This window comes from Siniperca chuatsi, linkage group LG13 (genome assembly GCF_020085105.1).
Source record: "Siniperca chuatsi isolate FFG_IHB_CAS linkage group LG13, ASM2008510v1, whole genome shotgun sequence".
In the NCBI taxonomy this organism is placed as follows: Eukaryota; Metazoa; Chordata; class Actinopteri; order Centrarchiformes; family Sinipercidae; genus Siniperca; species Siniperca chuatsi.
The window spans coordinates 14624612-14650487 of NC_058054.1; the positions used below are offsets into that span (position 1 = coordinate 14624612).

Here is a 25876-nt window from a genome sequence, read left to right on the forward strand (position 1 = left end):
GGGTGAGAAAGATGGCAAGAGAGAGAGACAGACAGAAAGGAAGAGAGTGGAGGCAGAGAGCTTGGTGGTGCATATACGAGCAGCTGAAGTCTTGGGAGAGTTTGCTGTGATTTGTGTGTACTCCCGTCATGGGCTATGTGCAGTACAGGTATGATGTCAAGCAGAAGACTAATGCTTTTTTCCTTCTCTCTCCCAAATGGGAAATTATTCATTAGTGCTAGGTTATTTAGAACGTGGCAGTGCTGGCCGATCAATATGCATGGGCATCTGTCAATATGTGATTTCTGCTGGTAATTAGCTGATGTGGGCCAGTGGTTGTGAATATTGCCTGGCAACTGACAGCCTGGTTGTTTCTGTCATCACTGGGGGGTGTGCAGGTGGTAGTAGCTCACTGCCAATCGATAAAATACAGTGCTTCAAGGTCCAAACCAGGTTCATAAAGACATCCTCCTTGATAAAATATGGAGTAAAGAGGCATTTCTAAATTTTCATTCATTTCGGTATGAAGGAGAGTTTAGATTTATGCTCAAAAATCAAAGTCGTTCAAGCACGAATCATAAATTACAACAATTACAAAGTCAAAGTTTTACATAAACTTTGAACAGCCATTTCTGTAAACATACATTTGCTCCAGAGGTGGAGGCTGAATCTCAGGCTCTATTGAGAAAATGTGTCAGATCACTCAATTATTACAACTCGAGACAGCTGGCAGAGAGACAATTAGGAGTGTGAAAATGATAATGATGATTACCATGAACAAAATTTTTAATTGCTTTGTTTTCAAAGTGAGCAGATATTTGCAGGCTAGTGTGCAACCTCTAGTCTGTCTGTGGCTAACGTGAATTTCAGCGTTGGTTCAGCTGTCCGATGAAAAACTGTGTTTTTGAGACACAAAACGACAACAGAGAAATGCAAAACAATCACAAACCACTCTTTCAGTCTGGGTATCTCGCTCCAGAGTGGAACGGGTGCAGGGCCTTTTACATGTCTGTGCCCAGGGGCCCATTATCTTATAATCTGTCCATGATTATCACAAAGCTGAGAACAGGGCAGTTTTTCTTCATTCTGGAGATTCAAGGTTTTCACAGGACAGCGACAATGTAGAGTTTGCAGCTTTAGAACAAAAGCTGACCAAAGATGACCAAAAAAAACATTTTTATTTCTATGTATAGACACCATCACTATTATTCAGTCTTACCAGAAACATTTGAATCTTTGAGCTCCTTACGTTTCATTAACTACACCCAGATGCCAAATTAGATGTATTGGCTTTGTTTTGGCTTCTTCTTGTCTGTTACAACACAGTTTTTTGAACTGTACTGCATCTCCTGTCAATAAAAGAATGCCATTCACTGAACTCTAAACATAAACGTAAAATTTGCCTTTACTCTTCCACAATTTCTCTTCAGTGCCACACCTGACATGCATTATATTCCTTAATTTTATCCTCACAATATGTGTCCAAGTTTATAAGTTCACTCAAAGAGAAAAGCCAACAAGCAGAGGTGGCATAAACCTTGCAGAAAGATGCCTCTCTGTCTCTCATTGGCATTTGCATATTAGAGTGTTTTCTGGGGAAAATGAGCTGTAGAAATTAATTCAGGATTAATTGGTGCCTTTATCTCGTTAGGACAATCTAATTTACGGGATGATGGAATTGTTTAGACTCCCTTTTGCATAATTGGATTGCGGTGAATGGCTGTCATTACCATCTTTTTAGCATCGTCTGTGGGCCCCCTCTCTCTCTTGCAGGCCCCAGCCTCATAAAGAGTGATGATGTGTTACGCCAGTGTTTTGCTAACCCCTGGAACACACCAGCCATGCTGCAAGAGGCAAGCATGTGGCTAACCACGCAGCAGTGATTAACTCTCTTTTCAGAGCCATTAGCATTACAGCAAGCAGCACGCTGTTGAGGAGATTTCATATGAACACATAAGCATGTGGCTAACAACACGGCGATCATCGACTGTTAGAGGCAGCGATTAGTTTTTAGTCTCAGCCACTGTCACGCTTTGTGGTTTGTGGTTCTGACAGCATTACCTGACCCCCAGAGGAGCCGGACATGACATCTCAAAATCTCTCAATGCTTTTTGAGAGGCTTTTCTTCTCTTTTCTTGTCCAGCACATTTCCAACACATTTCGCCCATTTCATTACTTCCACAATATCTCTGAGACAGTTTACAGTGGGCTGGGTTTTTTTCAACGTGGGATGAAAATCAATATGAGAGGAGCAAAGCTCATGTAAAGGATCACTCACTGGAATACCTGATCTTCTCACTTCAACAACATTGATGTAACTATGGAAACAAGTTCCCAAGATGAACAGGGATATGCCTATCTCCTGACAAAAGGCTTTTTTATATCTCTTCCAACAAGTTACCCTATACCACAACACAGGAGAAGCTTATATCTGCTGCTCCCCGCTGCTATGATACCATCATCATTTTTCTGAAAGCACAAATTGTATAGATATTATTCTGCGGGCCGCTCTCTGGTAAACAAGGCAGAGTGAAATCTAATCTATGGTGCTGATACTCAGGCTGTGCCAGGCTAATTGAGTTGATGTAGTCTGTCCCTGGAGGAGCTGGACATACAGTAAAGACAGACTCTATCAAGTCATATAGCTCATGTACAGTAGTTACTGGAAGTGACACGTTTATATTGTCACAGTTGTCAACGGTCGCCATGTATATGAAACTACTGGTTTTTACTAAACTACAATCTGACTACTTGCATGCTGTTATGGGGAATAAACTGCAGAAAAGAAACAACATGCAAATGTGTCTTTCCTCATGTCTGCCTTCATTCTTACCACCACCCCCTACCCACCCCATGTTCATGATGCATACTGTGTCATGCATTTTGGCCAACCTCTCCTCGTCTAGTGCTATTTCCATTCTTTGCATAAATGCAGTCTAACAGTATTAAGTATTCATGCGTGTTGGGGAAGGTGGTGCCTGTCCTTCAGGGTAAGTGTCAGGCCTGCGTGCGGCACAAGAAAAGCCCCGGGGAGAGGAGAACATTAGGATCCATCAGGCTGACAGACAAATCATTCTCTCATGTAAACATAAATATGAGGGTATGTTTCCACCGCCATCCCACTATCTGTTGCTAGGCTACCTTGCATTAAGCAGTGTAGCTGTCCCTGTTCATTTTGCTCCAGGGATTCTAGCAATACCATCATATAACCTGCTGAGTCTTAATGAGAAGGCCTGCTCATATGAGTGGATATGAACATGGTGAGATGTGAAATTTATTCAAAACACAAGAATTCAGCTGTCTGTCAGCGTAGAGTAGCAGTATGGAAATGTTTATGAATTTGAAGTGTTTTGGAAAAGAAGCTTTGAGGGAAATATTTCTCTGTCTCTGCACAAACACACCTGACACAAGAAAAGGTCACAATGGATCAACACACACATACACGCATGCAGTGATGCAACACACACAGGCTTACACACTTGTTTAGGCACAATAAACAATATGTGACGCTGAGCTCCATAAAGGTCATTTGTTGCTGAGAAATCACTGATCCCCAAATGTATTAACAAAGTCAATTAACTATTCTCCGACAAAGAAGAAAGGAACCCATCTCCAATAAAAATAGAGTGCAAAGCGTCGTCCAAGCACCCCCACAATTACAACAACTCTGCGTCCCCAGATAATTATGTGAGCCATAAATGGGGAGAGAAAGACAGTAGAAGGCAATGGTCACTGAGAAGAAAGAGCAGGGAGATGAGGGAAAGGAGCGCCAACAGCTGGTTTGAATAGATTGTGTGTGGGATGAATTAAAAAGTTGAACCTTTCCCTGGCCGTATTCAGATGTCTGCCTCTGGGTGATTAATCATGGCCGTCAGGACCTGTAATCCTTTTCAGTGGGAAACAAATGCAGCCACTGTCCTCTCTTCTCCAAAGCACCCAGGGCCCAGGGCCACCAGCCCGCCTGCCTGGTCACAATACCTGCACCACAGAGAAGGCACCCTGGGGAGCGGGGATGTGTGGACACACTGTAATCTGCTCCAAACATGATGGGATGAACAAAAACGCCAGATTTCAACAAAATTGTATGGCACCCTTTATTAGTTTTGTACATCCTTTTTGTATCTCGCAGTCAATAGTTGAGGCAGGTGGCACAACTGCAGGTCCAACTGGTGAAATGTAAATGGAGCAGTTACAAAAAAAAAACAACACAAACACACCTTTTGAGCTGCAGGATCTTTTTCTTTTTTTAAAGAAGAAGGGATTTAAAGAAGGCTGTGAATGGATTTCAAATGACAGAGGAGTTTTCTGCTTGCAGCTACTTTAGTCAGTGAACTACATATCACGTTCCTACATGGTGGTAAACAGCTGATCTAGTTTAGAAAAGACAGTGAGAAAGTCAAGAGCCAGCAACATTGAGAGCCTGGGAGAAGAAAGTGTGTCATCAGCATAAAAATAGAAGCCCGCTAACGAATTCCTAATCATATCCCCCATTTCCTCAAGGGGCTATGTTAAAGAGGTTAAAACACCAGCCGGTAGAGGAGGATATGTGGCACATTAGCTCTAGAGATTATTTCTTGGCATTTTAAAGGTTTTCACTGTTATTGATTGTTAAATTCACCATCATCTCCACAGAACTACAAAACATGACTATTCTCTGTGCAGCTATGAATCCTTTCTGCAAATGTTAAAAGCTCAATAATGAAGAGTAATTTCTCCTCAATTTCTAACACTAGTGAGGATATCAGGGCTCTTTTGCGCCAACTTTGTCAATCAATCAAGTGAAAATAATATCTTAAAAGCAGAATGCACCACTTTCACATCAAAGGCAGTGGAAAAGCATCAATCTTGACTTAAGCTCGACTGAATCAGGTAATGCCTGTGTGGCTTTTACGAGTGAATAAATTGAATGCCCTTCAAAAGAGATCCCCCATACTGATTCTAATGGTGTATATGGCCTCGGAGTGATCACCTAAAAAAAAAACTTAGTATTAAAAAATCTTTTGTATCCAACAAAAGGCAAATGTCAGCGTTCCCACTGAGTGAAGGAGTGCTTTTATATGTGTGAAAGGTTGTGACGGTAGTAATTCAGCACGGCGGCAGAAGGTGGTGTATGTTGGCAGCATGGCAGACTGTGGAGAATGGGCCACGGCCAGCCGTTTCCAGAGCCTTTGTGTGTCTCTGTTTGACCAGGCGTCTCCTGGTCCACAGCAGCACAGCTTCAACACATCTAGCAAAGGAACAAAGCAGCCATTATCAGCCCTATCTCATCCCCACCCTGCCTCGACTCACTGACACCCAGGGACAAACAGTGGCAGGGCTCAGCCGCTCTGCTTTGCTGAGGGACTCTGAAGCGGACACTGAAGCGGACTGGGAGGTCTATTAAACACATAGGCGACACCTTAGCTGTGGACAAACATCAACACAATAGCATGCAGCGCTGGTTGCCAAGGAGATGGGTGAAAACAGAGTACAGCGCCAGCGGTGACAAAGAAAGGGAGGGGTGAGGCATCATGGGCCACTGGCAACTGAAAAGCCTCTGCAAACTGCCCTGTGAAACACAACACCCTTTTTACTTTGTGTCACAAACACTGTATTCTTAAAGTGTCCATTCAGTTACATGTATAAAGAATGTCATTACCAGCAAGTCAGCTGCATACAGGATCTCTGTAAAGAAATTATTCTGCAGTAACGCAGTGGAGACTCTCCAAAAAAAGACATATGAGCAGTTTCAAGCTTGAAGTAACTCTACTTTTATACTATATGCTTTAAATATCAGCGGATCTTCTGTTAGCTAATAAACACTGGACAATCCTTCAGTGAGTTAAAGCATGTCATGCTTTGTAGCAGACCTGCTGTAAACCTGATTGCAATCATTCAATATCTAGGCAATACACATCTGCTGGTCAGCAGAAGTCATATCATTTTGTCAAGCAAACATTTACATTTTGTCCTTTTTGACTTCACCTCTTAGTGAAAACAAAGTATCCTCAAATTTATATTACATTTATATTAAATTATTTGTAAGTAATCAGATAAATTGAAGGATTAAACATGCTTTTATGGGTTTAACTTTTCAAAACTACCACACACTACCACAAGACTTGCTAGATGCAAGAAAATAGCAAATGAATGTATTTGAAGCTACTGCTCACATGTACCTTTATCATCATGATGGTTGTGCTCTGACGACAGACTATGTGATGTAAAGCTTAGACAGTAAATTAAGTGTTTGCCATGTAGGTTAGTGTGCAGATGTTTTGGTTTTTCCCCTTTGTTGGTTGAGAAAATTCTCAGTTAAAAAAATTATGAAATTAAGAAATGTGTTGTCACAAAGCATAAAACAAGGCAGTTTTGTCTTGTTTCAGGAAAAGTTGACATTTTGGAAATACATGGCTTTCACTGGACGATGAGAATAGGTTGTCACAAACACACATGCTAATGTTGTGCTATCAGTCTGTTAACACGAGTTGTTTTTATTTGATAATGATGGATGTCTCACGTTGCCAACTGCTCTTTGTTACGACCACAAATGCAGTTCAGTATGTGACATGGACTGTGTTTCTGATTTTAGACCTAAATTGTGAAAGTACAAATGAGTGTGGTGAAGAGAGAAAAGCTCAAAGCCGTGGTATACAAATTTATGTGCTTACATGCACACAAAGAAGAGTTTACATGTTGCTATCAGTACCTTTAGTGGGTGTTGATTTGAATACTGTAAATACAAATCACTGAATTACAAAACTTGACGTTCTCACAGACCCAAGTAAACTAAATTAAAGCCTGTTCATTGTCTATTTAGCATCACAACATTGTGTTGATGGCGGTGGGGTTTTTTTAACATCAAAGTGTAATGTGCTTGATATTGAGAAGTTTACAACTGACCAGTTATAAGTTGGGTATTTGCATTGTTTGCAATGTACATTAAATTATGGGGTGCTACAGTCAATTACTCTCTAAGTCTAGAATTGCCAATCATGATATCAATAAATCATAAAGTATTTACAAATGAATGGAGTTGAGGTTTTGCCTTTAGATGATGATTCCAAGTGTAAATCCAATTCAAAAGCTGTGTGGGCCAAATTAAACCGGACATGTCAGCTGTGAAAGCAAATATGCTGGAGTATTGTGAATATTGGCCACATATTCAACAATGTTTCATGCTTTCATTCAGCACAAACTGTATGTGGTGATTTATAGTGCTTTTCTGCATCACAAGCTTTTGCTGTTGGAGCCTGCCTTCCATCTCTTTTTCACTTATGACCAGCGAATAAAACCCGTCGATACAATCATCCCCTCTGACCTCTGATTCTGACAGCATGTCTGCTAAACACTTCAAGTATAAGACTCCAAGAAGCAAGTCAGTTTTTCTCTCTCTCCCTTTATCTCTTTCTTTCTCTCCTCTCTTCCTGTACTGTTTGTGTGCACAGCTCTTCCTTCTCTCCACCTGCCTGAGCTGTTGTGGCCTTGTCTGAATCCTCTGAATTCCCAGTGCTCTGCAGTGTATCCGCCTGGAAACACCACAGATGCTAGCACTTGGTAAGTTACAAAAAAAACAAACAAACAAGGAAAGTGATGGGATAAAGATGTCAGTTATGGCAAATGGAACTCTGTCACACTCCTATAACATCTCTGTCACTGATTATCAGACCGGAGAGTCGTACACACACACACACACACACACACACGCACGCACACACACACAATGTCGGGCTGCTAAACAGAAGCACAAGAGGAGCTGTAATAACACTGAAGGAATCATATGACACAGATTTGGAAAATAAAAAGGGTGTTTTGGTGAAGAGATTGACATAATGAAGAACACTGTAAGATCATAGATACTGAGAAAACTTAAACAAGCAGCAACCAGCTGCAAAAATCTTTTAGAGTTTTCTCACCTTTAGGGCCAGCAAGTTGTGTCGGACTCATGATTAAATTTTTCTTTAAAGGATCTAAATCAATGCAGCAGAACCAGAGATATCCTCTTTTTTTATTCCATGCATCCTTCTTCCATGTAAAAACCTGACATTATACGATGCAACTCAACTGCAGTCAGTGTGTGTGTGTGTGTGTTATGCTTGTAGCTGCTAATGTAGCCTCTAGCCGCTAGCCTCAGTCAGAGATGTGGAGCTACAGAAGTCTGATAAGCTCACTTCTTCAACTCCACACCCCCAGATTTTTGATGTGTAAAATTGGTGTAAAGTTTTATTTTGCAACTTCTATGTTGCAACAGACTGGGCTAGCATTTGTTGAAAGTGTATGAACTTCTATGAAATGCAGTAATACAGTAATCCTTTCTCATCGTAGGGGCCAGAGTAAGATGGCTTTCCATCTTTTTTTTTTTACAAATGCACATGTTAACTTGTTGATTCAATTATTTGTACAGGCGTGACAATGGATATATTAATAGGAGAAGGGGGCCCACTCAGGCTGTATTTCTATGGGACCCAGATTTTTGTGCTACGCCACAGTGGAGAGACATAGTACAGGGTGCTCTGAAAAAACAACAACCTGAGAACCCAGCATTGATTTCATATCTAATTTATTTCAGTCCAGACAGGGGTTTGAGTGAAGGGAGGGTCTTAAGCACTTGGGTTGTTTTTCTTGAGTCCTTCGGGTGGGAGAGAAGGATCACGAGGTGAGGAGTCAAGGGGAGGACAAGGTGACTGATTGAGCTGAAGCATTAGGTCAGCGTCGGGCAGCTGAATCAAACCCAACCGAGACTCTCCTCACAACTAACTATGATCAAATACATCATCTGGCTCTGTCAACACATGTGTCCAGCTGGACGCTATATCACTTCCACATGTGCATATGGGCTGAGCTACACGGCAACACACATTAATGGGCTTATCAGCATGCAGCTCAAAGCAGAGCCCTGACAAAAGCAGCGTTTCAGTGGAATAATGGATGCATGAAATCAATCTGTGAGTTTCAAAAGGTCATCATGTGCAAAGAAACCATATCATCTCTAAAAGAAACCCAACAAGAGGACATTAATTGGAAACGGATGAACACGAGTTAAGTTGTTTTAAAATTCAAAATGTGTGCACTTCATATATTAGCCAGATAATTAATGTGCTGCAATCATCACTAGTCGCTATTGGGATGAGAATTAATCTACACCAATAGCTTCATTTCAAAGAAAATGTATCACAAAGTACATGCTTCTTTTCAGTATTCTTCCAACATTCATTCACAGTATTTTCAATACAGAATTCAATTATGCGGAACACCTGAGCAAACAATATCTCACAGCGAATTATTCAGCACCTTGGAAACCATTGGCAAACAAATTAGCAATGTTAATGTGAGAGAGTGTCTTGATATTTTTGGTTGTGTGTGCTCACAAAGGCACCCCCAGCACACATACACACACACACACACACACACTCTGGCTTTTTGGGCTATTGTTGACTGATGAATTAAACAGATTGAGATTGGACTTGATTTGAGAATAAAAAAAAGGAAATTTCAGGTGTCAGTCTGCCCCCTCTTCCTCAGACGAGAATAATCTTCAGACTACGATTTCTGAGTTCATCATTGTCAGAAGCTTCTAGATCATAAAAAATTATATTTTTGACTACAGACAGCCGTATTTCATCTTGAGTTTGAGCAGTGCTATTCTGGTTGACATTTCAGCTTCCAGACAGAACAATGAAAAGCTACCATGAGTTATCTTGTCAAGACTATTGCCCTGTGTATTGATTGGGCAAAGGTCCAACATCCCCTCACTAAAAAGAGATTAAAATATCAGACTTGTCTAAGACATTTATGGAGTCTGTGACCTCAGCCCATGCTAAAGTGGAGTACATACATCATAGTCCATCTCTATGAGCTACACTGAGTCTTGAGTAACACTGACAGAGAGTGGAAAGAGGCTGAACATTCAACTGCACCTTCATGGGCTGATGCAGAGGGGATTTAGCTACAAATCGTGGGTGTAAATCAACTTAGTCGCTGATTCATTAAAAATTCACACCACGTCGTTGCATGTAAATGTTTAACACTGTGAGCTGTTGTCTGGGATGCTTCTCTTACACCTTCTTTTTTGGTTAAAATGGATGAGATAGATTCTGTGGGAAAGGCAGAGAGACAAAAGCATGAAAGATGTGTGTATCCATTCACAGCTCCAGAGGACCTTCATTACAGAGCAAGCAGGTCCTGTCAACGTCTTTTCATTATATGGTCCCATATATCCACCCCTGGTGTCCAAACGGTCCGCTCTGTTGCCTGTCAAGAAAAGGCACTCTCGGGGAAAGTCCTCCTATCTCCCTGATCCCCCTCACCACGCCTGATTCCAGACTGCGAGGCGGGAGAGGCCAGGCAGAAAGGGAGGAATCGTGTTTGCCATCAACAGCTCAAGAGAGTAGCATGGCAGCAAGATTGATGACACCCTCCCTGAAAGTAACAAAAGAACTCCTGTGCACGAGGGCCCGCTTATGGGGCTTGATAGAGTTGTCATCCTCTTAATAAACAGCTCTGATATGTCAGCAGCAGTGGCAGCAGGGACTACACCATGCTCACCCACCAAGCCATGGGTAGGACCAGGACCACCAGGACCACCTACTGGCATCACAGCACACACATCTGTGGGCAATCTCTCCATATGGAGGCCCCTGTGGGGGTTAGCAGGGCGATTACTGGAGAAGAATAAATAAACAACAAAAACATTTCTGTCTCTTGATTTCATTGTTGTGCAAGAGACTCTGAAGGTAAATTATGCAATAACATCTGTGAGCAAAAAAATATAATTCATCCTGGTTTTCTTGTGCTTAAGTTTATCTATGTGACATAAACAAGTGGCGTTTATTTGATTTTGCACTTTATGAATATGGGAGAACAGGGTCGGCTCCAGAACAAATTAAAACAGGCGGGCAACAGGTTTTCATTGAGTGGCTGATGTGTCCTCACAATACAAATAAAGTCCACAATATTCTCAGTTTACAGCAGGTACACGCAAGGCTGCTACTACTTTACGCATGACAAGAACAAACAGGACATTAGCCGACACAGTACAAACAACTTCCTGTTGTCGATTGCGATTGACGCACCAGCAAAAACAAACAAGAATGATGATCACCAAAGCAATTATGAAAAAAAATTACGTTTTAGGAAATACACTTATTCACTTTCTTGCCAAGAGTTAGATGAGAAGATTGATACCACTCTCGTATCACTCGTTTAATACAGAGCTGGGGTCAGGAGATGGTTAGTAAAATGAGGGACAAATCACATAGAATCCTTCTGGCTCACCTGTTTGGCTAATGTTAGCTAGCATTAGCATATCTTTTTCTACATTACTACATAAGACTGCTTAGTGACCCACCTAGTTTACTAAAATAGTTATCCAAAATACATTGACGATTCAGCTTGAAATTTTCAGTTGATGGTTAATGTTAGAAGTTGAACTAGTTGGCTAGCTAACACTTAGCATTAACAGGCATTTAACTGACAGCTACTGTAACTGACACATCAGAGCATAATTCAATTCATATGTTATTTAAAATGGTAATTCTAAAGAAACTGGAAAAAGGAATAGTTTGACATTTTTGGAAATATTCTTTTTCACTTTCTTGCCAAGAGTTAGATGAGACTAAGACCACTCTCATATCTCTGTTCATTATGAAGCTGGAGCCAGAAGATGGTTAGCTTAGCTTAGCATAAAGACTGGAAACAACAGGTAAAGAAATCCTGGAAGTTACTGATCCTGACCAAAGAAATTGTCCAGCACATAACCCACAGAACAATTGCTACTTGTCGTTTTTACACTTTGGTTTTATACAGATTAAACAAACAAGATATAGTGTAACATGGTGAGCTTTAGTGGAGCCGGTAGGCAGGTTATGTTATCCTTTGACAGAACCAAGCTAGCTGTTTTACCCCCTGTTTCCAGTTTTTATGCAAAGCTAAGTTAACCGTCTCCTGTCTCTATCATAACTGAGAGACATAAGAGAAGTATCAACCTCCTGATCTAACTCTCGGCAAGAAAGCAAATAAGCATCTCCCAAAATGTCGACCTATTCCTTTAACTTTATCTATAACAGGTGCACAAAAGGTACAAAAGTACAGAAATATCAGACCAGATTTAAAATGAGTGACACATCACATCATCAAAATCGCAGTGCATTATCCTACCATCATGTTAATACTTTTTTGTCAACAGTTTTTTGTTCAGGTACTTGTTCGCGTGTTATGGATATTAAAACATACATATATAAAGATGTTTACGATTTTACAATCCATAGAGGTTTATGGATATGGACAAGGTTTCTTGTCAATCCCAAGAAAAGAAGTGTGAGCATAAATAAGTCCAACTTTTTGAACTAAATGCTACAGCCACAATCCATGACAGCTACAGTAGGCCAAAATACAGTATACCAAGCCTTATTTATTATTCAGGGTGGTTTCTCCTTATATATGGTCCAACAGTCAGTCACATGACTTATAAATGATCTTAGATACTGAGCATAAAAATAATATCTTCTTTTTGGAATAGTGTTAATTTTTAGTTTAGTTTTTACAATATTGCATTGAAGCTCACACTGGTCTGCTGTTGGCTTTGCATTCATTTTGTAAGAATTTGTGGAACAATTGGTAACGGTCTTGTTCGACTTCATGCTGCACTTTTATTAAATTGAAAGTCAAGTGTACATTAGAGTATCGAGTGACTGGAAACTGAACTGATGAAGCTGTAAATATATATATATATATATATATATATAAATAAGAATATATAGAGGTTAAAAACTATCATAAAATTATCCATATTAATGTAGTATATCAGCTATTATAATAAAGCATAACACTACTATTTCCATTTAAAATTGTGGTTCACAGGAGCATGAATTCTGTGTTCACTGTTCTCTGTCTTGATACCAATCTTGATTTAAAAACAAAAACAAAATAAAAGCAGCAAATGTTATCAACTGTAGACATCCCACATACATTCAGGAGACCAGGATGACAAACACAAATTCATGTCAAGAAAATGAAGCAGAAAATAATTTTATATAGTCTGCCACTTACAATATTCACTTATTTTTCACCAGAAACGTTGTTGTCTCTGTCACGATTCAATCTGCAGCACACTCCCCACATGCTGTATAATACCTAGTTAAAGCCAGCAGGGTGTGAAATGGTATTTGGAAGTAAATGAAACTGACTATGAAACAGTGGAGTTGGGAGATATTGCCATGTCAAGATGACAGACAAGTCCTGGAATGGAGCAAAAAAGTTATTATCCCAAAGAAGAGCAGGGCTGGATTAAATATAACCCATGATGCCTCACGCTGCTCTGCCTTCATCCTCGCTGATACCAGAGAGAGAATATAGACAAAAATCAAGCAAAGGCAACAATCCTGGCAGCAGCTAGTGCTCCTGCTGATTTTCATCTGAACAATCAATAATATTTCATGCTGCCGTGCCAATAAGTGTTATTGCAAAGTGTTTGGTTATTGATGCTCCATATAAAGTGTTCTGAAGGAGCTTTAGAGGAACACAATCCCTCGAGGCTCCTCCTGGCCTGATTTACAGCTGAACCGATGAGTCACAGAGGACATGCTGGGCATTGAAATAGTGACAAGTATGTTGTCCGCCTTATTAATTTTTAAGGTAGAGTGTTGTCCTGTGGATTGTAGAGGACATTATGATATATGACGGCCAGGGGATCGCAGGGGTTAGGGCCTAATTGTTAAAAGGTTGAGTGGGGTGAAGGCGTAAGATGTGAAGTGGGTTATTCATCAACCTCTGTGCTGCAAAGCAGGATGTGAGTTTTAAAGTCTGGAGAGAAAGTTTGTCGTGCACTTTACTTAAAATCCTTTTCTGAGAATAGACAGTTATACAGTACAGCTCCATTGGAAGAGTCACACGTTCAAAAACATCCTTCATTTGTATCTCTGACTTCAAAAACCTCGCCTCAATACATTATGATATCTTTGCTAAAAATAGCACCACTGTACCCTGCCCTGTCACTCCAGTTTCCTCTATAGAGGCCTTTAATTATATTTTGCATTACATCATAAATAATCATTTTCATCCAAGTGAATGGTGAATATTGCCTTTAAAATCACAGAAACGATTGGCTTTGTATGAAGTTCTTTGGCTTTAATATTTCTCTGCTGAATACATGTTGAGTCCAATAAAAAAAAAACACAGGTTACAGGGGAAAATGCCACTTTAGTTGCTCGATGGTTAAAAATAGAAACCATGGACCCTGGTTCTGCCAGATGAAGTCCTATGTTGGTAGCTGCTGCCCTCTGCTGGAATATCAAGTGATTCTCCAAAACAAAGAAATATCTGTTTTATCACAACACCTTACAATCCTGTTGAAATGCATTTTTAAATCTTTCTCATTTGTATCTTTGATTATTTATGAGACTGAAGCTAAAGAAGCTGTATGATGCTTAACATGTGGTAGTGGGAAACCCAAATAAGATGGTCATTGCTAAAGAGAACATTACAGAGCAGTGCAGTGAATCTGATCAGTAGTTAGTGAATGTCTGTTTTTGCAACATTAAAGACTAACATGTTAAGAGTTTTTTGTAAATGTTTGTAAAATGAATCACACACAGTTCAGTGATAAGTACAGCACCCTGCAAAAACTACTATAACAACAAACTAGTGTTTATCTTTTAGCCATTTAACTACACACTCTGTATACTTTAACGCAGACCTTTTAAGGACACTCTCATTTGACAGTTGGTTGCAGATTCCGATACCTCAACTCAGGATTTCTGCCAACAAGTGCCAATCCAATATCAGCGATCTCTTTTTCCAAAAACTGCGCTGAACTCATTATCATTTTTATGTACAGTAACATGTGGCCAGGGATTTCTATGGTACCAAAAGCTGCCATGACTGAATAAAGGTAACGGATCGAGCAAACACTATTTTATAATGACAATGATAAAAAAAACTGTATTTAATGTGGATCGGTCACATCATGGCGGATAACAGGACAGTTGTCAGTGCTGATACCAATCAGATGGATCGGATCAGTGCATCCGTTGCTAAAAAGCACTGATTTAATGAGAAAGTGTTTTTGGGAAATCAATCAAATCAATTAAAAGTTTGGTTCTTTGGCAGTCGACTCAAACCTCAGATGTACACGTTTCCCATGAGCACATGAACGCACCAACTAGGAAAAGTTTCCAAAACAGTTCCTGCTCTTATCAGTTCCTGTCACCACTGACAAAGTAAGACAGGGTGAATTTTCACTGTTATGGATCATTGCAGTGTCTCAGCTAAGTTTCAAGTTTCTGCAATGCTGATTTTCATATTGTTAAATAATTGGGAATAAATAAATTATAAATAAATAAAGTGACTTCAGTAAATCAGTGGTTAAATAAGTAATTCTTTACTATACATGTTTAAAAAACAATCTATAAAGTGATTAATTAAAATTGCATTTAAATCGTGCAATCCAAAACAAAGAAACTAGTAAGAACATAATAGTTATGATGATTAAATTGCCAATTAATAATCATATTTCATTATTCTCTTTTTAAATTCATGATTTATTTAATTTTAAAAATCAGATGTTTTAATTTCAAAATGTGTTATGAATAATAATAATAATACACTTTATTTAAACAGCACTTCCCAAAACAAATTTACAAAGTGTTTTACATGGTTGAACCAGGATTAAAACATTTCAGGACTGCAATGAGGCAAATACAATCAATTAGACAATCAATTAGACAAATAAAAATAATAAAATAGAATAAAATAAAATGGAATAAAATACCCAACAATAGCATAAGATAAAAACAGTAATAATAATAAAACAGATATGTGGGAAATAAAACAGTGTGCTAGCATTAATAAAAAGCTTTTTAAAAAGAAAAGTTATGAGAAGTACATAGATTCACTAATGTCTTCCTATCGTACTGGATGAATTTTCCTCCAATGAGTTTATATTCAATTTGTCCACGCAGAGATGTAGCAGTAGCACTTTCCCTGTCCAGTCATCCTTACAAGTGCTGATGAAATTGGAAAATACTGCATCATGCTTGGCATCAAAGAGGAGTCCTCTGAGCTCTTTGCCCTGAGAGAAAGACTCTCCTACGAAGCCACTCATTTGCTTTGATATGTTTTTCTGTATCAGGATAAACAGCATGATATGGTGAGATGGAGACAAATTCACAAGATGTAAACGCAGGAAAACTCCTTCAAGTCACTTCAGTTCTGCTATGAAGTGAGTGTCATCATACTGATAAGACTTGTACCGACATCAGATTCCGACAGTATCAGCAAGTCTACACACTGCACTGATGTGATCTGGTTGAAATGTCTACAGCACAGCACCCTGAGTTAGAGAGGTATTTCAGAATTTAAAAATATAGGGATAAATATCTCTTTATGATGAAGAATGGCCCAGTTATATACACAACAAATTATCCCGTTGATGTCATTTTTATGTAAACACCATTTAAACACCAAATTGTCTTACTGTTAAAGAAAAAGTCTTAAGTTAGAAATGATCATACTGCATGGGCTGAATCCACAAATCTATTAGAAAATAGTATAAAAATGTTATTCTGTCAAAAAACTGAAACCAAAATAAAAAAAGATTCCACACCTCTAATCAAGGACGGGTCATTGATTGGAAATTGAAATGTTATGACTTTGTTTTTCACCATCTTTTCATATCAGAGATTGTTCTTTTATCAGCATGGAGAAATCAGTCTGGTAGTGCTCATCGTAGGTCCAAAATGTATCCTCACACTTCCAGTAAAACTGGTGAGAACTTTCCACATACGTACGTTTTTGTGTGTAAGATGAGACGCATATGTAAGAGAGTCACGTCCCTTTGGTGACCAGTGGTATCCTCCCTCTATATTAGGCAACAATTCACAGAAAACTCACGACAGACTGGCGGAGAAGCTTGCATGGTGCCTTCAGGCAAATGTTACAATGATTAAACTGTGATAACTTGACATGTTTTGTCTGAGAACAACAAGTTGTTTAACACGGGCTGTGATTTCATTATCCAGATATTATTTGTTGACTTTTTGTGGAATCGTATGGTGATGATATGCTCATGTTAACATTTTATAATACAAAATGAATGTTTTCAAGCAAATTGCATTTAAAAACAACTTAAAATAGAAGTGTCATTCAAGTTTTTGTTTGACATGTGTGAAGAATTTTGTCATACTAGTGTAACACACAGCATTAAATATTAACTTGATTTTGACCAAATAATCTTGACTCAAAGTGTTCTCAGATGAATTTCACCTAAGTATGGAACTTTGGTCACGTGATAGCAGGTGGTCATAGCTGGAGGGGAAACTGTAACCCCTGTCTCTGGTGACGGTTGGTCTTTGGCATCGGTCCGTCTCCATGACAACTGAACAAACTCCAACCACCGATGAAGACTCCGAGATGCAGTTAAAAGCTAAAAAAAAAAGAGACTAAGTAGACTTTGAGTTAAGATGATTTTGTGAAACTACTACTATAACTACTAAGGTTGAGAATAAACATTTATGTTCATTCATTTTGATTATTTTACATGCGACTTTGCATTTATTTGCTACATCATGATATTTCTAGATATAGCAATATATCGATGTCATGATATTGATTTCAAAACATATTGGCCAGCTTTAAGAAAAATAAATATCATTATCTTTCAACAACAAATATGATTCCAACTGAAAACTGATGCTTTCCAATGAACTGTCCTTTGTCTTTTTATCTTACTCGTCTTTGTAAAGTGCAGGTAGTGGGAACTTCTCCTTCCAGAGGTGATAAAAGTCCAGTCTACTAATGGCTCAGTGTTATTGCAGCGTTGCGACAGAAAGCCTGAAACAGAGCCTTCCTCCTCATCTTCATCTGCTGCTCTGGAGCTCTGAGACCATCAGGTGGTGCTGTACATCCACTGAACGGCAAAACAAAACAATAGCACAGGGTTACTCATATTTTCACTGCATCACCAGTGCAGGTTTAATCAGCAGTTAAAATATGTGAGAAAGTTTGTCATGCTGAAAAACACACACATTATATACATACATACATACATATATATATATATATATATATATATATATATATATATATATATATATATATATATATATATATAAGCCCTGCTGACGAGTTGGCCACTGTCCAGGGTGTACCCTGCCTAAGGCCCAAAGTCACTGGGATAGGCTCCAGTCACCCGCGACCCCTAACGGGACCAAGCGGTAGAAAATGGATGGATGGATGGATATATATATATATATATTTATATTTATACACATATATACATATATATGCATATATATATACATGTATACACATATATACATGTATAGATATATATGCATATATACATATATATACATATATACATATATATACACATATACATATATATATATATCTGCTCACGTGGGCACCCAGGGCAAACCCCTGTTGTTTCTTAGTGGGATTACATAATGCCGTCCATTAAAACCAGTACACTCTGGTTGCAACTGACTCCTACCACATGGTGGCGTCTTGGACTGAGAATTAGGCCTACCTGGTGGTTTTGAGCTGAGACTGAGGATGTTGTAGGCTACATTTTGTCCCACACGGTTGAGTCTCCAGCAATGAAGCACGTTTTGGAAAAGTGACCATCCTCCATCACAGCCTCGTTCTCGCTTTTTTTATGTTTGCTTTAATTGTAATTCCTCAGGTCATGAGTACATGTGGGGGTGAGGATGCACACTCACACTCACACACACACACACACACACACACACACACACACACACACACACACACACACACACACACAAGTGGAGGTTCACACGCATAGTAGCACGCGGCTGAGCCCCTGCTAGAGGGCGTAGCAGTCCCGCAGCCTGTCCAATGATCGGGCTGCATGCACCTTTGAGTAAACACGCTGCGGTCTCTCCCACCAATCAAAGACGCGACGTCCCAGTTCCTGCTCTTATAAATGTGCTCGAAAAAGGCGCTTCGGTACCGAGAATGAGAGAGATACTAGCGAGACATCAGACGACAAGACACGGGACCTGTCAGTCCTTTAGTTTTTATTTCAATTTCCACGTTTCTCCAGGTACATTGTTCTTGTTTTTCTCTGGTTTTGTTCCGTGTTTAACTTCGTCGGAACAGGGCATAGACTCCGCTTAATGTAGCCTCCTCACTGTAACTACCAGGCTTTTTACTATTACAGACTTTAGACAATGGCGTCCTACTTACCATGGGCTTGTATCTCGCTTCAGTGGCTTCAGCTCGTGATTTTGTCTGTTTTCTGTTGGATTATGTGGTTCTTATGTTTTTAAATAAGGCATTTAGTTGTAGGTAGTAGCTGATGGCTCACAACGAGGAAGCCTATGATGTAATATTGCATCGCCCTGGTAGTCAGCTATTGTAACCATGACTACAACAGGCATATTGGCAACATGATGTACAGTAGAAGAGATGCGTGTTTGCTTAGGTTGTTAGTCAGTCTGTGTGTGTGTGTGTGTTTAATGCCATTTTATGTGGTTTTCCGTGAGGCGTCCTTTTGTGAGCTGCCATCCTGTCTCGTTAAACTTGATCTCAAAGTCATGCACATGCGGTGACAAGTGGCTTTGTCCTTTGTTTCCAAAGTGGAGCGGGAGGGGGAAAAGACTGGAAATGTGCCTTTTATTTTCTCCTTTATTTTTTTAACATCCTCAACGCGTTTTCACCCCTCTGTCTTTCTGGAAGAAAAGATAATGTGCGCTGTGTGTGTGCGTTGCGCCCCCAGACCCGGTTAGGTAACATGTGATCCAGAGAGCACCGATGTCTCATACCTGCCTCTCCTCTGCTCTTGTTATCCTCAGGTGTGTTATCGTAGGAAATAAGATGGCCACGTCCGCCAGCGCCACACTGAGTAAAGCTGTCAAGCAGCAGTACATGGAGCTCCCTCAGGGGGATAAAGTCCAAGCCATGTATATCTGGATTGATGGAACTGGAGAGGGGCTCCGGTGCAAAACCAGGACGCTGGATTTTGAGCCCAAGAGTATCGAAGGTAAGCAGTCTCCTGAATCTTACTGCGACGTTTTCTAATGGTACCCTTAGTCCTAGATTGTAATAGATCTGCCCTCCTCGTCATGTAGACCTGCCTGAGTGGAACTTTGATGGCTCCAGTACCTACCAGGCTGAGGGCTCCAACAGCGACATGTATCTGATTCCCGCTGCCATGTTCCGCGATCCCTTCCGTAAAGACCCCAACAAGCTGGTGCTGTGTGAAGTGCTGAAGTACAACGGCAAACCTGCAGGTAACAAAGAATCTCAAACTGTAAAGTTGTAAGCTGTAATGAATGGAATAATTTGCAGCAGTGTAAAAAACATGGTAACTATTTCTACAATATGACAATAAAACATACATATGTTTAAAGATGCTGTAGTAGGAGTAGGCCTACTTAACATGAAGCAGACTTGATTGGTCAGACAGTGCAAGGTGGGCAGGACATCTCTTTAGAGGGAGATCTCAATGTGTCACTTCCATGTATGCCATGCTCAGGAAACATAAAAATGGTTTTGAATATTTTTAGTTGCTATCTTTAAATGTGTTGGATAAAACAAGCATGTAATCTGACCTGAAATAGGCCACCCTCTGTGGTTCCCCTCCAACTCCATGTAACAATATGGCACACAGTTGCAAGCGCACACACTTGAACAGGTGTGCACACATACACATGCTCTGACACAAATGCACTCATTCATTCTCGCGTGCATGCACACTGGTGCAGGCATTCAGAAACTCAGGCTTGTACATGTAGGAGTGATGGATGTCGCAGCCCTTAATTGCAATTATTGCAGATTATGAGCAGAAGCTGAAATTTAAAATTATAACTGCCCCCTTTTTTTAATGCACAATTTTAACTGAGCCTTGAGGGGACATCTCACACTTGCAATTCTTATATTGTTGCAGAACTTCTATTGTTGCTATCTAGATTACACTAAAGGTGATTTGCAAAACTAACCCAGGTAACTAGACTTGACTGTACTGGTGCCAGTCTTCTAATCTGAGGGTTTGGTTTCTGCAGAAACCAACCTTCGACTCACATGCAAGAAGATGATGGAGATGGTGGCGGACCAGCATCCCTGGTTTGGCATGGAGCAGGAGTATACCATTCTGGGCACAGACGGACACCCTTTTGGCTGGCCATCTAATGGATTCCCTGGACCCCAAGGTAAGCAGCTAGTTTTACATTTTTTGTGAATTTGTTTCCTTCCAGACTCAATGTCTGGATAGTTTGTTTAACAGTTACCATATTTACAGGTCCATACTACTGTGGTGTGGGAGCTGACAAAGCCTATGGCAGAGATATAGTGGAGGCCCATTACAGAGCTTGTCTGTATGCTGGAGTCCAGATTTGTGGCACAAATGCAGAAGTGATGCCTGCTCAGGTAATAAGAATAAAACATAATCCATATTTGGACTTGGCACATGTTCATGGTTTTAACAGTTAAAAATGTAACTTTTTATAATGGTGAACTCTTTTTGTGTGTTCAGTGGGAGTTCCAGGTTGGCCCTTGTGAAGGGATCAACATGGGTGATCATCTGTGGGTGGCACGCTTCCTCCTGCACCGTGTCTGTGAAGATTTTGGGGTTATTGCCTCATTTGACCCCAAGCCAATCCCTGGTAACTGGAACGGTGCTGGCTGCCATACAAACTTTAGCACAAAGGAGATGCGGGAAGATGGTGGCTTAAAGTGAGTGGCAAAAGCATCATGGGGTTGACTTGACAGCTCTGCTAATTAAGTGTTTTGCATGACTGATTACTGAAGGGGAATCTTATCATTTCTGCTTTCAGAGCCATTGAAGACTCCATTGAGAAGCTTGGGAAGAGGCACAGCTATCACATCCGTGCCTATGATCCTAAAGGGGGGCTCGACAACGCCCGTCGTCTCACTGGCCACCATGAAACCTCAAACATCAACGAATTCTCCGCTGGTGTGGCCAACCGTGGTGCCAGCATCCGCATTCCTCGCAATGTCGGCCAGGAGAAGAAGGGCTACTTCGAGGATCGCCGCCCATCTGCCAACTGCGACCCGTATGGTGTGACAGAGGCCCTCATCCGCACTTGTTTGCTGAACGAGGAAGGAGAGGAACCTGCGGATTACTAAAACCACAACTCATAGACTGACTCCCACTGCCCTCCTGACTTGTGTTTTCTTTAAACTAGTACTGTCTATTTTTTTATTTTTTTTCCTCCCACTGAGATGATTTTTAACTTTAATTTTAATGGTTTAAAGTTGGCTGGTCAACTTAAAACATGACAAGGTAATGATATCCTTGGTAGTTATGAGCAGGTAATGGCAGGGTATGTCTTCCCCTCTTTAGAAGGGATCAGCTTTTGTAACTGTTTTATAGCCCATGTCATAATATTCCCTTTTTTGTCTTTTGGTGACTAAAATGAACTAAAGCACACGGACGCTAGCGTATAGAGCTGCTAAGGCTGGGCAGCATATGTAACTTAATAAATCTGACTAGTTCATGTACTGTGAATATGTTGACCTGCCTTTTCAACTATCCAGTCTTCAATGTTACTAATTCTTTGATTTTACGAAGCGTCTATTTTTTAAATGGCAACGTTTGTCTTCAGATACTGACAGTGGGTCAACTTGTATGGTACACTTGGATGTCTGTACCCAGACGTATGTTGTTCAAATGTGGTTGATCTGTCCATAATGCCATTTGTAGATTTCCTCAAGGAGTTTTATCCTTTTGTTAACTGAGATATTGTAATGTACCTGATTTGGTAAAACATCACGTTTACTGAACCTGGTGTTTTTTTTTATTTTTTTTTTTGTTTTTTTTATTGATGCATTTAAAACTTTTATTTTTATCACAGCAGGACTGTGTGACTCTTGACTTCAAGACTTTAAAGGAGTAGTTTGACATTTTGGGGACATGTGCTCATTCGAGAGTTCGATCAGAATATCGATGTTGGTCTGTAAATAAAACGCTACAGCTCGCAGCCATGTTCTAGCTTAGCATAAAGACTGGGAACAGGGAAACGGTTAACCTGGCTCTGTCTGACAGTAACAAAATCTTGTTTAGTTTGGACTCTCAGCTGTATAGCTGACCTGAGCACTACTTGATTTTTTTTTTTTTTTTTTTTAAGTCCTATCAGAAATTCTCGCCCGAAGATAGTCAGTGATTTATAGACTAGTAGCACTTTAAAATCTCTCCTGTAACTAACTGAAGCCAGTGTAAAAAAATATTTAGAACTGGAGTAATGTGCTCTCGGTCGACACTCAGAAGGCTGGCGCCCAAAGCTTTTTCAACACATTAATTGATAATGGTCAAGCAGACATCCCATAAAACTCTGGTGCTAACTTCTTACAACTCGGTCATCGTGAAAACACAATTCATTAACAGAATTTTGTAGTCTCTAGTTGGCTGCAGGATCAGTTGAGGAAGTCTAAAACATAAATGCAAAGCTGTTCAAACATCTGGTGCCACAGCAGTTTGCTGTAAGCACCAAACATAACATTTTTTTGCTTTGCCTTTTTTTAAAAAGCACTGTAACATGAAGTGCCCCTAAAGGTAACTAGTAAAAGCTGTCCGGTTGTGCTTTCTTTTGCCAAATGTTCTGGTGTTTCAGACTGGCTGTTATCTTGGCAGGAGCTCAACAGCAGCTTTGTTCAGGCTGGTGTTTAGCACCCTGTGGGAGGTAACTGGAAACTGGTGTACTCACAAGACAGTTATTAAACTCCTTCACTGCAACAGCCCGAGGCCAATTCCCAGAAGTGCTGTGTCATGAACTACACAGCACCTCTTATTGCTGTGGGTGAGTCTTACCTTGTCTGGTTCCTGTTAACTAAAAAACAAACCAGACACAGAAATACATTATTTTTTCGGGTACAGCTTAGAGCTGAATGGGACTTCTGAATTTATCCTAATACAGGCAAAGTGTAACTGTAAAATGCTAATGTAAAGATTTCCTAAATACCTCAGCATATTTATAGTGCCTGCACATGATGTCTGTGACCAAGCTTTGCAGCTTGTTAAGAACATATGTGCCAATTCAGCAGTATTTAAGTGAAACTGTCTTAAGGAGAGAGCTGGGAGTCAGAACTTCACAGATGTAAACACAGTGAAAGAATCCTTTATTTCCTTAGCGACAGAACGAGACATTTCAACCGCACTTAAGAAGCAAACAACATCCTCACATCACGGCACATAAACATTTATTTCTGGTGTACTCTCCCCACTTGGGGGAAGGGTTAGAAAGAGTGCTTTGAGACCTTTCCCCTACATCCCAAATGCCTTCACAGCAGAATGTTAGTCAACTCGCTGATTGGCTTTGCCAGGAACAAGTTAACCAATCATAAATTTGAGGGGCAGTTCAGTTCTGTTTCAGAGGATGTTGGCTGGCTTGAAGCCAACACATGTTCTCTTACATTGTTTTGGTCATTTTTTTCTGCCCAAATCTGCAACCTCTCTGTCATTTTAACTTTTTAACTGTTTCGTGCACACCTTTGCAGGTTTCCAAGAATTTGTGTTAGATTGTCAAGTGAAAACATGTGGTACAGAATGCATAGTTTGGAGAACAGCTTAAAAAGTGTCATGAAACAACAATGGGGCTAATCTGGCACAAACATATTCTTTATTCATACTTCTGTTTCTGCCTACATTCATATAGAAGCTGTTATACAGTGCAGCTAGAAAACAGTGGAGGGATAGTGGAGAAAATGCAAAGTTAAACTCTGCACAGATATGCACTTATTCTTGCCATGGACCAAAAACTGAGACCCTAACAAAGATGACACAGACCCACATCCAAAAACTCCATCCACTGACTGCTGCACACAGTTACTGGGGAAATAAACTGGCTCAAAAACTGCATTGCACTCCATTATTCCCAGTAAAACTTCCTATGTTCCCAGAAGCAAACAGGGACACAATGTTCCTTTCCCTAATTCACCCACTCACCCCACCTGTGCCGATATTTGTTTTTATATCCCTTTGGACATGTGGATAGTCAAAACATTGCCTAAAAGCAACATTTAAATAGAAGTGCATGCCTTTAACCTTAATCCCTCCCTCTAACTGTGTTTCTGTTTACATATTTGACAGAAAACTGCGTGGATCTGTTGTATTCAGCTCTTGATTGGGTGTTCTCATCCTCGTACACTTGAGTGCTGTAAAGCCACTGCAGCATGTGGGGAGTTTACCACCTCGCTACGATCTATGAAAAGCACCTAATGACATTCAGTCACCATTTAAAATCCCTTCCACTTCCTCGCTTCAAAGCTCAATTAGGGGGTTCGATTTGCATGCAGAATCCAAACCACCTTCTGCTTGGGAAGCTCAAACGAAGGGGAGACACTGGACAAAGGATGGAGAGGGATGCTGCCCTGTTGCTATGACGACCACCGGAATGCACAGGCTGGATCATGGTGGTTCTTGTGTGGAGTGGGAGAAAGAAAAAAACACACATTATGTAAGGAGGAAAAAATGGGGTCTCAGAAAGGGAGCTGCACAATAACCCCCCCTGGCCAAACACAACGTTAAGATGCTAGTCAGTTAGCATGCACTCACAGTTTGGCGCACTGTGACAGTGCAAATGACCTCCTACGTTGTACAGTTTTCACATATTAGTAAAAATAGTGACTGACATTTTGGTAATCTAACATAAAATAGCACATGGAGCTGCAAGAACAGCACATGCACTGAGAATGTGCATGCACACTATGATTCTCCTCACTTGTGCTGTGTTGTTGTGTAACACATCATACTAGTTCAAACCAGTGCTGGCTCTGGCTCAACAGAAGAAGGGAACTCTGCTTTAAAGCCATGTGTTAGGAAGGATGAGGGAGTGTTGAAATTAGCAACAAAAAAAGCTTAGAAAGGAAAACTGTAGCTTGTTTTGTGCAAAATACTGCATAAGAAAATGGCAAGAGATGGAGAGGAAATGTCAGCAGA

At 40.2% G+C, this 25876-nt stretch overlaps 1 protein-coding gene across 1 annotated transcript; it reads left to right on the plus strand.

Annotated features, from left to right (window-relative positions):
• The first annotated feature begins 18879 nt into the window (after nt 1–18879).
• Nucleotides 18880–22725, plus strand: LOC122887155 (glutamine synthetase). The gene is made up of 7 exons (XM_044220103.1): nt 18880–19024; nt 19776–19963; nt 20052–20213; nt 20985–21131; nt 21221–21348; nt 21455–21654; nt 21756–22725. The coding sequence occupies exons 2-7, from the start codon at nt 19798–19800 to the stop codon at nt 22066–22068; spliced, it is 1116 nt and encodes a 371-aa protein (XP_044076038.1). The 5' UTR covers nt 18880–19024; nt 19776–19797; the 3' UTR covers nt 22069–22725.
• Nucleotides 22726–25876: the final 3151 nt, after the last annotated feature.